Source organism: Lacerta agilis, chromosome 14 (assembly GCF_009819535.1).
Source record: "Lacerta agilis isolate rLacAgi1 chromosome 14, rLacAgi1.pri, whole genome shotgun sequence".
Classification (NCBI taxonomy): domain Eukaryota; kingdom Metazoa; phylum Chordata; class Lepidosauria; order Squamata; family Lacertidae; genus Lacerta; species Lacerta agilis.
Genome location: NC_046325.1, coordinates 18,343,913 through 18,357,554, shown reverse-complemented (window position 1 = coordinate 18,357,554; position 13,642 = coordinate 18,343,913). Strand labels below are relative to the sequence as shown.

Here is a 13,642-nt window from a genome sequence, read left to right as displayed (position 1 = left end):
AATAATAATAATAATAATAATAATAATAATAATTTGTTGGGAGCCACCCAGAGTGGCTGGGGAAACCCAGCCAGATGGGCGGGATATAAATATACTACAACAATGATGACTACTTATTATTAATTGTTGTTGTTGTTGTTGTTGTTGTTGTTGTTGTTGTTGTTGTTGTTAATGTGCAGATCTGGCTTCTCAAAACCGAGTCCCTCAAAGGTGACTTTTAAACACTTTTAAAAGCAACTATGACAGTTCAGGCACAGCTCCTACATGCTTCATTCACACAAATGTAGCTCACCAGCCATGGATTGTGGCCTGCTTGATCACCCTATGTATACCGTGTGTACCCATGTGTGTGTATTATGTGTGTGTGTGTGTGTGTGTACATCCACACACACGCACACTTCAATTCCAGGGAAATTCACTGAGACCCAAACATGCTGCCACACTAGGCAGGAGGCTACATTTCGAGTGACATGGCACAAGTTATGCAAGCCCCTCGGACACAACCCCCAAAAGCAGCTGCTTCTGACGGTTTTCCCCACTTTCGCAGCAGCCCAGCCTGCCATCCTTCCTCCTCCCCAGTCACCTTGTTCATCTCATCCTCTGCGCGGCAGTCACTGATGTTCCACATCTGCAGCCACTCTGCTATGTCGTTCTGAAGACCCTGATACCAAGCGCTGTACTCAGCGGCCGAGAGGTCAGAGAAATTTCCAAGGTGGGGCAGCGCAGCAGGGAGGGAGCCGTTTGATGCTAGAAGAGACAAGGTTTTTGTATTCCTGGGTGGGGGGGGGGGAGAGAAAAAGAATGGCAAGCGGCGAGGCCATTAATCAGGAATTACTCCAAATCTGAAAACAAAAAGCCAACTAGCTGGGTAGAGCATGAGACTCTTAATCTAAGGGTTGTGGGTTTGAGCCCCACGTTGGGCAAAAGGTTCTTGCATTTGCAGGGGATTGGAACAGATGGCTCTTGTGGTCCCTTCCAACTCTACAATTCTGTATGTGGGCATCTCCCAAGGGCTGGCCCCTTGAGTCAGGATCAGGTCACTGCATGGATGCTGCTCAGAGGAACTCAGGAAGCTGCCCTTATGCTGAGCCAGACCCTCAGCACTGTCTACACTGACTGGCAGTGGCTCTCCGGGGTTTCAGAAGGAGATCTCTTCCAGCCCCTCCTGGAGATGTTGGAGACTGAACCAGGGGTCTTCCGAGTGCAAAAGCAGGTGCTCTGCTCAGATGCCCTGGGCTATGATCCGTCTCCAAGCTTGCTCCTTTCATCACGGAAGGAAGGCAGGAATGTACATCAACACACAACTTCCAAGGCTCTTCCCTTTGCTCCTCTGAAGGACGGAAGCTTGGGAGCATGTAATGAGCCTTACTCAAACTGAATGGATTCCTGGATGATGCCAAAATAAGTTTCAGATGAGATAATAATAATAATAATAATAATAATAATAGTTGTGGGAGGGGTGATTGGTTTGTTTTTGTCCTTGCTTTTATTATGTAAAATAATTATGTAATATTATTTTTATATTGTATTTTTATGTTGTCAACCACCCTGACATCTACAGATGCAAGTGTGGTATACAAATTTACATAAGAATACAGTCATACCTTGGAAGTCCATTCAACTTCCAAAACGTTCAGGAAGCCAAAGCACGACTTCTGATTGGCTGCAGGAAGCTCCTGCAGCCAATTGGAAGCCCCGTTGGACATTCGGATTCCAAAAATACGTTTGCAAACCGGAACAGTCACTTCCAGGTTTGCGGCGTTCGGGAGCCAAAGCGTTCGAGAACTAAGCTGTTCAAAAACCAAGGTACGACTGTAATAACAATGGAGTGGAATTTCTCCAAAACAGCCCTCTAAATGGCCGTGGGTGGGTAAAATTCGGAAGATGATGGTTGGATACAAACCTAACTCAGCAAGGGGTGGATCTGAGGGCCCCTCCAGGAATTCCTCTCTCTCTCTCGCTCTGTGTGTGTGTGTGTGTGTGTGTAATTCTTTGAACTCCTGATGGCATCAGGGTGGTTATAAACAATCTTGCATAACTACAAATACCCAAGTATAGACATTCCTTCACTTTGGTCAGATTCAACGTGTTGCCCTCTGCCCTGTTACTAGGCAGGTATGAAGGCAAACCGTATGAGTCACGTGTTTGCCCATGTGGCTCCTTGGAGGTGGAAACAAACCTGCATATACTGCTGCATTGCAGTTTCTACGAGGATTTACTGCAGACTTTTATTACCCCAGTTCTTCACAAGTTTAAAAATGAATCAGAATCCCAACGCTTGAGAGCCCTTAGTAGAAGACAAGGTCTCTGAGACTACAATTAATGTTGCCAAATTCTGCGTTTCTGCTATTAGACGCAGGAAATATGAGCTCTCCGTTGACAATGCACAGGCGAAGGCAAACGTTTAATTTTATTTAAGCTCTTAATTTTGAAATGCTGTCGTTTCGTGTTGTTTGTCTTGTGTGTGCTTCGCTGTCCAGTTGAAGAGGTCGATTTGGTCTGTGACCGTTTAATAAAATTTGATTGATCTTGCATAACTTACTTGTTTGCATACATGCTTCCGTGTTTTATTCAAAAAAAACCCAACACAGAACCACTGAGCATGGGAAATAAAGCCAAGGTTGTCCCTGCCTGCAGCCTTGTCCTACAGCAGCAGAACCCAAAAGAGCTAAATATGTCAAAAGTGGGGGGGGGGGCAGGACACAGGCAGGCAGCTACCCACCTCTCCACACAGTCCCGTGTGATCATGTTGGCACGGAAGCCCAGCACGGCAAACACTACAAGCGTGGCCAGCACTGAAGTAAGGAAGTTGATCCCAGACACCAGCAGCCCGTCGATGTGGCAGTTGTTGTGGCGTGGGTTATAGCTGGAGTAGGCAATGATGGTCCCAAAGCCCAGTCCCAGGGCAAAGAACACCTGGGTGGCTGCCTGGCGCCAGACCTGCATGTCTCCCCAGATGGACAGCTAGAGGTTGGGCAAAGAGGACAAGGGTACAGGATTCATCCTCATGAATTCATCCTCAGAAAAGGAGAGGGGTTTCCCCAATATAAGTAAATACTTGCAAATTAGAAATTGTCAGGAAGTTTGATTCTATGCATTTAGGCCCAAATCAAGATAATGGTCTCCTCTCACACAACAGGTTTTACCACCCTTGTCTTAACTGTGCTTTGTCATCTTAATTTTGCTTCCCCGCCCCTCATTTCCCATTGCTGTTCTGGCAAATAGCCACCATTTATTTTGCAAGCATTTAAATTTTACATAGAACTTCCACTTTTCATAGTGATTTAACTCCACTGTTCACATTTTTTTTCACTCTCTGTGCCCATATATGCACCTACTTGCCAATGCAAGGATAGTACTTCATGCATCTGATGAAGCGGTCAGTGTCTGGCAGGAGTTTGCAGCCCAATCCTATGTATGCTTGCTCAAAATAAAATGGGTTTCACTCGTAAGTAAGCATGCCGAGTATTGCAGGTGTCACAGGATTCACTGCTGTTCACCTTCATCCTCATAACCCTTCACAACCTCTAACCCGAGGCTGCAATCATGGCTAGAAGTAGGTTTATAAACTCCATCTCAACCTAACCAAGATTTGCATTACCCTACACAAAGGCAGAATGATCTGGGTCCTGGCTATTTCTTAAGGAGTGCCTGCTTATGAACATCCTTGCAAATGAGTTGAGATGCCCTGCAGAGGGCTCCATCATATTTAGAAGTCCAACTGGCCTCGGCTAGAAGCAAGAGCAACCTGAACTCTGCCATCTGGAAGCTGTGGAATACGTTTCATGGGCTACAGGTTTAGCACCTTCCCTTCCGGCATTCCACAAGCAGGTTGAGACACCCTGTTCTCAGGAAGGGCCATAGCTCAGTGGCAGTAAGTGCATCTGCTCTGCCTGGTTCAATCCTCTGCATCTCCAGGTAGGGCAGGTACAGACTCCTGTCTGAAACCCTGGAAAGCTGCTGCCAGTCAGTGTAGACAATGCTGAGCCAAATGGATCAATGGTCTGATTCAGTATAAATTAGGTTAAAAAATAAAAGGTAAAGAACCAGTCAAAGGCGACTATGGGGTTGTGGCACTCATCTTGCTTTCAGGCTGAGGGAGCTGGTGTTTGTCCACAGACAGCTTTCTGGGTCATGTGGCCAGCATGGCTAAACCGCTTCTGGCGCAACGGGACACAGTGACACAAACCAGAGCGCATGGAAACGCTGTTTACCTTCTTGTCGCAGCGGTACCTATTTATTTACTTGCACTGGCATGCTTTTGAACTGCTAGGTTGGCAGGAGCTGGGACAGGGCAACGGGAGCTCACTCCGCCGCAGAGATTCGAACTGCCAACCTTCTGATCGGCAAGCCCAAGAGGCTCAGTGGTTTAGACCACAGCACCACCAGTGTCCTGTTTTCCAGCATTTTCTATACGCATTCATTAATCTATTACTTGCAGTAATATTGTCTTCTCTTTTGCCAACAGTTTTGTTGCGTTGTTCCACTGGATTATTTTAAGCCAGTTTTTAATTGTTTGGTTTGGACTCATTTAACTGTTAAACACGTCTGCACCACTTTTCTCCAGTAGTATGGAAGTTTTGTAAGTAAACAAGTGAAATAATGCTATCTCTGCGGTTGAGCGCTGGGGGGAAATAAAGAGAATTTGCATGCAGCGGGGGAAGTGGGCACACGTGTACGAGAGTGTTATTTCTTTACACAGGGCTCTTACATTGGGCGTGAACATGATTCTGATCCCGTCAACCGCGCCGTCCAGCAGCAGCGCCCGTACGAGGAAGCACAAGAGGACCACGTAGGGGAAAAGAGAGCTGAAATACAGAACCTGCAAAGGAGACGGGGATGAAGAGAGAACATCAAAACCAGGGACTGACAGCCTGTTTGTGGTGAAACAACCATTGGTACAAGATGCTGGCATTTCGTTTCCAAGTTCTCCATCCCAGGTACTCTGACATTGGGAACAGTAGTGGACAATCTTGGAACCATATTTATGGATCCTGATCAATTTGAAGGCAAAGCATGATTTTAAAACACTATTAATTAAAGCAGGAGCGGGGAAACTTTGGTCCACAAGCAAATCCTGGCATGCCAGCAAGGTCCAAGTTGGCCATTTTCTTCCAAACCAAATGATTCTATGGTTCAAATGCACCTGTACATTGGCTGATGTCACTCGGTAATATCCACTGTGTGCCAGTAGTGCTGAGCAGGGAGCCGGGTGCAGCTTTGCTAGTACATCCCATGCGGGGAACGCACTGACAAAGTAGAAACCTGTGGCCAATAGGATCAAACTTTCTGCTGCTCAGCTAGTGAGCAGAGGGTTCTCTCCTGCTGGTGTTGATGAAGCAAAACACTCCCTCCTACCCAGGTCAACTCTTGATGAGAGGGAAAGTGCCCTCGCAACTGACCTTGCCAGAGGACTTGATGCCTTTGATCATTGCCAGGCACACAAGAGCCCAAGCGGCAAAGAGGCAGCCAGTAAGAGCCGGGTCAAGGCCTCCGCTCTCGTCAAGGGAGTTGGTCACATCCAAGGTCTCGCGGTACCAGAAGTAGATGGTGGGAGAACTTTGGCCACACTCTGTTTCTAAGATGAGGACAAGGACACACAGAGAGAGACAGAGAGACAGAGAGGTGCAAAGGTTAGGGGCAGAGTGTCGTTGGTGAGGCTTATTTGACAACAAGGAGCTGAGACTTTCGTGTCATCGGCCCAGCGCTGTGGAATATTCTGCCAATCAGAGATTTAGCAGGCAACTTCTGTTTCAATTTTTAAATGCCTGCTGGAATTTCCTATTCCATCAAGCGTATGCAGGCAATTAAAAATTCAGCTTTCCACAATAATTAGCTTATTTCTGATTAAACATTTTATATGGTTTTTACTGTGTGGTTTTATGCATAATTTTTTGTAAATCACTGCTATTTTTAATGAATAGCAGTATATTCTTATAAATAAGGTAACGGGACAAAAAAATCAAGCCCCTCTCCTCCCTTTTCCCATCCATACTTTGGTATGGCTAACTGAAGATTATGGTTTTTTTTTTTTTTAGGAGGACAGAACTGAAAAAAATATTAGTTTGGCAAATACATATATACAGTGGAACCTTGGTTCCCGAACGGCTTAGTTGCCGAACAAATCGGCTCCCGAACGCCGCAAACCTGGAGGTGTTCTGGTTTGCGAACGTTTTTTGGAAGCCGAATGTCCGATGTAGCTTCCGTTTTGAGTGCAGGAACAGTTTTGGGAGTCAAACGGACTCCCAGAACGGATTAAGTTCAAGAACCAAGGTACCACTGTATCTCAAGTTCATCAGCACTTCCTGACAATCGGGAGTTCATTTTGTCTCCGTACAATGACATCAAGGCAGCTTCAGCCCCGCCCCCTCCTCAAACCTTCCAATCCCTTACCTGGGGCAGTTTGATTGGTTGCTGCTGGGCAATCAGTCCAAGGCAGGGGTAACTGGAAGGAGTTAGCCAGGTAGAAAAGACTCCATGCAATGATGACATTATAATACAGGGCAACAAAGGAACAAACCTGAAGAGGAAGAGGAAGAAATCAGCGTCCTCACTCCATCCCCAATGGGCACTGACGTAGCTACCTCAGGGGAAGGGGCGGCTCTTGAGGGTCAAAGAACTTGTTAAAACACATTTTTATGCCATGAGCTCAAAACTGGCCTCCTCTCCTCAAATCAGGCATGGGGGCCCACTGATCTGAATTGGTTCATCATGTGTTTTTTTTGGGGGGGGGGAAGAGTGCCTTACATTTCCCTCCTGAAAATGGCTTCCAGAAGCTCCCTCGCACCCAAAAGGTGCCATTTACAGCAAATAGCACATTCAGGTACAATTTTTGGCAGGAAAATTGATTGCCCCTCCCTTCCAATAATTTTTTTCCAAAAGAAACAGATGTGGTGTAAGCACATTAGTTAAAAATATTTTTTATGAGACGTCGTTCGATCCTTAGGATCATATTTCCAGCACTAAAATGCAGCTGCTTCGGGGGCTAGATACTGGAGATGTTTAACATGTCTATCCCCAGGAATTTAGGGCAGGATGTTAACTGCAATTGGCAATTATCTCACTGGCAGGTTAATCTAGGCAAGGCAGAAGAAGGCTGAGGGGAGAAGCCCTTCACTCCCCAATTCCATTACTCGCTTCCATCTGGATAATTAATTTGTGGAATTCACTGCCACAAGATATGGCGGAGGTCACTAGCTTAGGTGGCTTTAAAATAGGATTAGACAAACTTGTGGAAGACTTGTCTATCAATGGCTCTCAGCTAGCATGAGGGCACAATGGAGCCTCCATGCTTGCAGGAAGTCTACCTCTGAATTCTAGTTGCTGGCGGAGGGTGGCATTAGCCGCAGAGAACTGTCTCCTTTACACCCACTCTTATGAGTATCCAGTTGACTGCTATGGGAAGCAGGACGTGGGACAAGATCAGGGGTGAGGAACTGGTGTTTCTTTATTTGCTGTTGGGACTCCAACTCCCATCAGCCCCAGCTAGCATAGCCCAACAGTCAGGAATGATGGGAGCTGTATCCCAGCAACACCTGGAAGGCCACACATTGCCCACTCATGACAGACCAGCAGTGGGAGACCCTCTGGCCTAGTTAGGCCTCCCCATTTGGTCTGGGAGGCCGTTTTTGTTAAACCACACCCACCTGTCTTACACCTGTCCTCATTTAAGTCAAGTGTGGGGCAGGTAAAGATTGGGCAGGGCAAGGTTTGAAGGTGTCACTATGTCTGCCAGGCTGTGTGCCTTTGGTAAGCACCGGCAAGCAGCTAAGTACTGGCATTTGCAAAGCCCCTGCCTGACAGCAGGCCTTCAAAGTCTGTTTGCAGGCGCAGTACGGATTAAAAGCTCGCCTGCAAACCAATTTCAAAAGCGGGCATACTGTGGATGCTAATCAGCTGGCTGAATCCAACAGCACTTCTCCGAAAGGGCTTGTTCCAATCAGCTGATCTGTGCTGAGAACGAGCCCCTTTGAAGTTGTTACCCAACACCATAATGACATCAGGTGATTGACAGGTGAGGGTGCCCACTCACCTGTCAAAGCTGGCCCGTGGGGGAGGGAGAGGCAGTGCTGCAGCCTGCCAGCTGGATCCAATTCCACCCCCTCCCCGCCCCCGATATAGAATAAGAAGAGCTTGATGGGTAAGATTGGGGATGGGTGAGCTCAAAGGCAAAAGGTTTTCAGAAGTGCTGTTGGAGGCAGGGGCGTAGCAAGGGGGGGCGGGCCGCCCCGGGTTCCATAATGGAGGGGGTGACACATTATCAAGGAACAAATTTTTTTGAAGAATATTTTTTTTGAAAATGCCTGCTCCGAAGGTCTTATCTTACTATACTAGGGATTATATAGCTATATGTGAAACTTCATGCATATCGTTTAGTATCTTGACCCTCCTCCACCAAAATAGCTGTTCACTTGGCTACTGTTCCCAACCCTAACCCTGTGGAAAGGCATCTAATTAGACTTTAATTTGATTTTGTGATGTTTTTAGGAGGCAATTTAATTATCGTTTGATTTTATACCAATGTTATGTATCTGATGTTAGCCACCCTGAGCCCGGCTTTGGCTGGGGAGGGCGGGATATAAATAAAAGTTGGGGTTTTTTACTTATTATTATTCCTTTGTAAGAAAATATGAAATAACAAAAAATCATTTTTGCGGGGGGGAGGGTGGTCAATGGGGGGGTTGACAAGAAATTTTCCGCACCAGGTACCACCTGACCTTCCCATGCCTGGGGGGGGGGGACAAAAATTTTTTTTACCCGCGGGTACCAATTTACCTTGCTACGCCCCTGGCCAGAGGAACAACTCACCACGCAGCTGGCGAAGCCAATGCCCACCAGGCGGGGGCTGATGTACTTCCAGACCCCGATGCTACCCTGCCGGATAATCTGCCCAGCCGCCAGCTCCAAGAAAAACAAGGGGATCCCAATGATGAAGAGAAGCAGCAGGTATAGCAGCAGGAAAGCACCTGGCCAGGATGAGACAGAGACACACAGCTACAGCATCCAAGCAACACTTCACTTTGAGACCTCGGCAGTCTTCCCTGATCCCACCACCCAGTTACCCCCCCCCCCGAATCAGAAATAATTTAAGGGAGGAAACAGGTACTCCCGTGAAAGAGCATTAGGGGTCAGCAGGTTGTGGGGTGAGCTCAATTCTCCCCCCCCTGCAGAGACACAAATACAGTCTGTGGCAAACTCCGATTGCCGCCTCTTCCTGCTCTCCTCCCCATCCACAAGTGGACTCCAGTTCTCTCCCTGTCTGAAGCGCATGCCATGATTATGCAACCAAATATTTGGCTCTTTCAAATAAAGAGGGAGGGGGGTTGTTTTCCTTTTTAAACACCATTGCTTAAACACGTTCAAAACTGTGGTTTTTTTTGGGTCTGGCAAAAGGAAGGTGTTTTGGGGATTGGTACAAGGGCAGCACTGTGAAAATCCAGTTTCTGCCACCGCCTCCCTGCAGAAATGGGTTCTTCCATCCAAAACGGCCAGGGCAGCTGTACATGAATCTATACAGCAATGGGTGTGCTTCCATAGCAGGTTCAAGCTATGCAAATTTGTTTTGTAAGCACAGCCTGGCTGTTACCTGCAACACAAGACTACCCCCCTTTCCATTTGCCAGCTGCTGCTCACAGTGGCATTTAAAATAAGGAGAAGTTAAAAGGCACAAGTACCCTGCTACAGATGAATAAAAAAAGGGGGCAATCTTGCTCTACGCCAGCCCCAAGCTTGCAAGAAATGCCCGTATCCACTCACCTCCTCCATTTTTATGGCAAAGGTAGGGGAATCGCCAGACGTTGCCAAGCCCAACCGAAAAGCCAACCTGGGCCAGGATATACTGAACTTTGGACCCCCAGGCCGGTCGGGGATCCGGTTCATCTGTGAGCAGATCTTGATTGAATTCGCCTTCGGCGTTTGTTGCACATTCGAAGTCCGCTTTGGATTTCTCCATCGGTGGAGGGATGTGACACACACACACACACAAATTGTGCACGCAGCTAGATCCTAGGGCCCTTGCACAATCACACGCCTTCACACTTGTCTGTGCACACTTATGTGTGCGACACAGATGTCGCACCCCCAAAAAAGACTCTTCTCCTGCAACTAGCACAGGCTCACGTGTACCATGGGACCAGGGAAACGGAAAGTGAACTGCTAAAAGTGTATACACTCCTTGCACATTAGCAAATCTCTCTCACACTCCCACAGATGTGGGCATTTGTGTGTGTCAATTACCCTTAGCACACAGAACTTCGGCCCTCACACTGTTGTGCAGTCGCAGGTGCATATGCCTACAAAATTCTCTATGGTGTAATACAAGGATTGATGCACTGAAACACGAACTAAGCTCACACACATCACTCGATCAGTTCATGCACGCACATACGGACAACCCACTCATACAAAGAGGGGTTCTCACTTTGCCCTTGCGTTGTCTGTGCCTACCCTCAATCACAGCCAAATTAATAGAGTTTGGACGCTATAGGCACACAAAGATTCACACATGTGAAAGTGGAGGAGACAGTGTCCTTTAGGCTCCGTGAATTGTATATGCTACGAGATGCACACAAAAGGCACACACGCTTGCCGACTCCTCTCCAAAGCAAAAAAGGATTCAAGCCTAGAAAGAGAAGAAGAATCAGAGAAAGGAGAAATGAGTGTAAGGAAGCTGGTCCTGGCAGAAGAACTGTGCGGGGAGAGACTCCATCAGGCAAGGCCTTCTTCCACCTGCCTTGCCCCACCCTCCAGTCTCTGTTTCTCAATTTGTATTGTATTGTTTTGTGCACTGTGGCTTGCCGTTGTTTTATCGATTGTAGTTTCGAAATTATTTATTGTAATTGTTAAGAGTGGGTTTCTGTTTATTTTTTATATGCTGATGTTATTATTCTATACTATTCTAATGACTGTTGAACGTTACTTTATTTGATTGCTTATTTTAAAGCTATGTTTTATTATCACATTTTTGTACTGCATTAGATTGTTGTAAGGTGTACATTCTTTGTTTCTTCAGCTTGTAAACCGCCTTGAGTATTGTAAGATAGAAAGGCGGTATACAAATTAAAAGTGGTGATGATGATGACCAGCCTTCCTCCACCTGGGAACTACAACTCCCATCATTCCTGCCTATTGGCTGGGAACAGTAGGAGTTGTAGTCCAAAAGAGACCCCAAGGGCACTGCCTTGGAGACTGCAAACTATGGGGTAGGATCCAAAGCTAGCGCTGCGCCAAGCAGAACCACCGAAGTTAATGGGCATGACTGATTCAGGTTCATTCATTTCAATGGGCCTACTCTGAGCAGAATTTCGGTCAATATAAGCGCATTGCATTGTGTATTGACTTTTAATTACTTTTTGTCTGGAAAATGAGTAGGAAATGTAACAAACAGAGATGGCAAGACGAGCAGAGATTTTGCCTGCTCCTGTGCTGTCAATTCCTCTGGCCTGTTCCCCAGAAACTTTAATAAGAAGTATTTATTACCATGAAATAGGAGTCTGAGCTCTTTGGAGCCAAGAATATCCCAGCACAAAGTGCCTTTCAAACACTTGTTTGGACATCTTCTTACCACTCCTGTCAGGGGATTAAAGTTACGTCAAACTGTGTATCCTTCTAGGCCTGGAATTATTCAAATTGGCATAAATGCATTTCATTTAGATGCCTTGCAATTTATTTATTTTTCGGCGCCATCTGAAACATTGCTTGTTTTCCCCCTCTGAATAAACAGGATGGGTATTTGTGGCTGGGGGGAAAAATGTTTCTCAAGAAATATGGATGGAAGTGAACAAGAAAATAATGTTCTCTAGAAGTCGGGGGTGGAGGTGGGTGAGAGCTTCAGGGAGCTCCTGGGACAGCTGTGCTGAATTGAGATATCCTTCCCCTGCCTTAGGCTAGACCACTGGAATCTATCTTCACCCCAATCCTCTTGGTTTTCTACAGATTGTAGAAGAAGTTAGCTACTGTCAAAATCATTTCAGTGGTTTTCGGTAGCCATGAAAGACCTGAAACTCTAAAAACAAGAAGAGAGTTCCCAATGTCTGGATCTCATATTAGCCTTTCTGTCTGGCCATTGGAACTTCTCCCAGGCTCTGCTTCCTATGCTATCCTGACTGTTTTTGCCTGGCTGGAATGTGTCCTTGATTGGTAGATAGGTTTAGGTGTGTGTGTGTGTGTGTGTGTGTGTGTGTTACATGTGGGATATGTCAGTCAAATCCAACATTCAAAGAGAGGACTAACTGCCTTTATGTGACAGTCAGTTTGTTCTGTTGGTCGGTTAGGCTGCTGCTGATAGAAGTGTTAAATAGTAAATGCTCTTATGGAGTCTTTTTAGGACTCACTAATATCTAATATGGGATGCGGGTGGCACTGTGGGTTAAACCACAGAGCGTAGGGCTTGCTGATCAGAAGGTCGCTGGTTCAAATCCTCGCGATGGGGTGAGCTCCCGTTGCTCGGTCCCAGCTCCTGCCCACCTAGCAGTTCAAAAGCACATCAAAGTGCGAGTAGATAAATAGGTACCGCTCCGGTGGGAAGGTAAATGGCGTTTCTGTGCGCTGCTCTGATTTGCCAGAAGCGGCTTTGTCATGCTGGCCACATGACCCGGAAGCTGTATGCCGGCTCCCTCGGCCATTAATGCGAGATGAGCACTGCAACCCCAGAGTCGGACATGACTGGACCTAATGTTCAGAGGTCCCTTTACCTTTACCTAATATCTAATATATAGTTATATCTTTTGTAACCTAAGTACGTACTCAATGAATCTGACAGTAAACTATTTATTTTGTTATCACTCAGATTCATGTGTATTTTTCTTTTAAGAGGGACAAAAGGGATTATCAACCAAGAAGGCAGGAAGGTAGAAGACATAATTATTAAAAAGGACTCAAACGAGTCAGCAATCCGCTTGCTGCTGTGTGAATTAAAATAAGCAAACATTTAACCCTGCTATATTACCGGTATATATAAACGTTCCTACAATACATACAATTGCTTTAACTGTTTTTAGTTAAACTAAGGTCAAATTCACAACTACACATTTAAAGCGATATGATACCGTTTTACATGGCCACGACTTCCCCCAAATATTCCTGGGAGCTGTCATTTGTTCAGGGTGCTGGGAGTTGCTAGGAGATCCGTATCCCCCTCACAGAGCTACAGTTCCCAGAGTGGTTGAACTATTAATCTCTCTTCACAGAAAATGTTGGGAATTGTAATTCTGTGAGGGGAACAGGGTCTCCTACCTAACAACAGCACCCTTGGCAAACCACACCTCCCAGCATTTTTTGAGGGAAGCCATGACTGTTTAAAGTGGCATCATAGTGATTTAAACAGGCTTCCTCAAACTCAGCCCTCCAGATGTTTTTGGCCTACAACTCCCATGGTCCCTACCTAGCAGGACCAGTGGTCAGGGATGGTGGGAATTGTAGTCTCAAAACATCTGGAGGGCCGAGTTTGAGGAAGCCTGGCTTTAAATTTACAGTGTGGATGCGGCCTGTTTTTGCCAGGGGCAAAAGTGAGTGGCGCAACAAATGTAACTTTCGCCATTGCACAGTAGGCTAGCTTCTACACAGACTCACACACCCCTCTCTATCCTCCATCCGGACGTATAAGAGACCTTATCAGAATTCAGGGGCACATTCCACCCATGGA

At 46.4% G+C, this 13,642-nt stretch overlaps 1 protein-coding gene across 2 annotated transcripts in view; it reads right to left on the bottom strand.

The window, feature by feature from the left end:
- Nucleotides 1-13,642, bottom strand: part of SLC6A16 (solute carrier family 6 member 16) — a 31,738-nt gene that overhangs the window by 4,907 nt on the left and 13,189 nt on the right. For both annotated transcript variants that reach the window (XM_033169439.1, XM_033169438.1), the window contains exons 3-9: nt 9,757-10,621; nt 8,809-8,966; nt 6,394-6,520; nt 5,403-5,578; nt 4,712-4,822; nt 2,723-2,964; nt 584-773 (exon numbers count right to left, since the gene is read on the bottom strand). In XM_033169439.1, coding sequence (XP_033025330.1) covers nt 584-773; nt 2,723-2,964; nt 4,712-4,822; nt 5,403-5,578; nt 6,394-6,520; nt 8,809-8,966; nt 9,757-9,952 — 1,200 coding nt within the window. In that variant the 5' untranslated portion in view covers nt 9,953-10,621. The remainder of the gene's footprint in view (nt 1-583; nt 774-2,722; nt 2,965-4,711; nt 4,823-5,402; nt 5,579-6,393; nt 6,521-8,808; nt 8,967-9,756; nt 10,622-13,642) is intronic.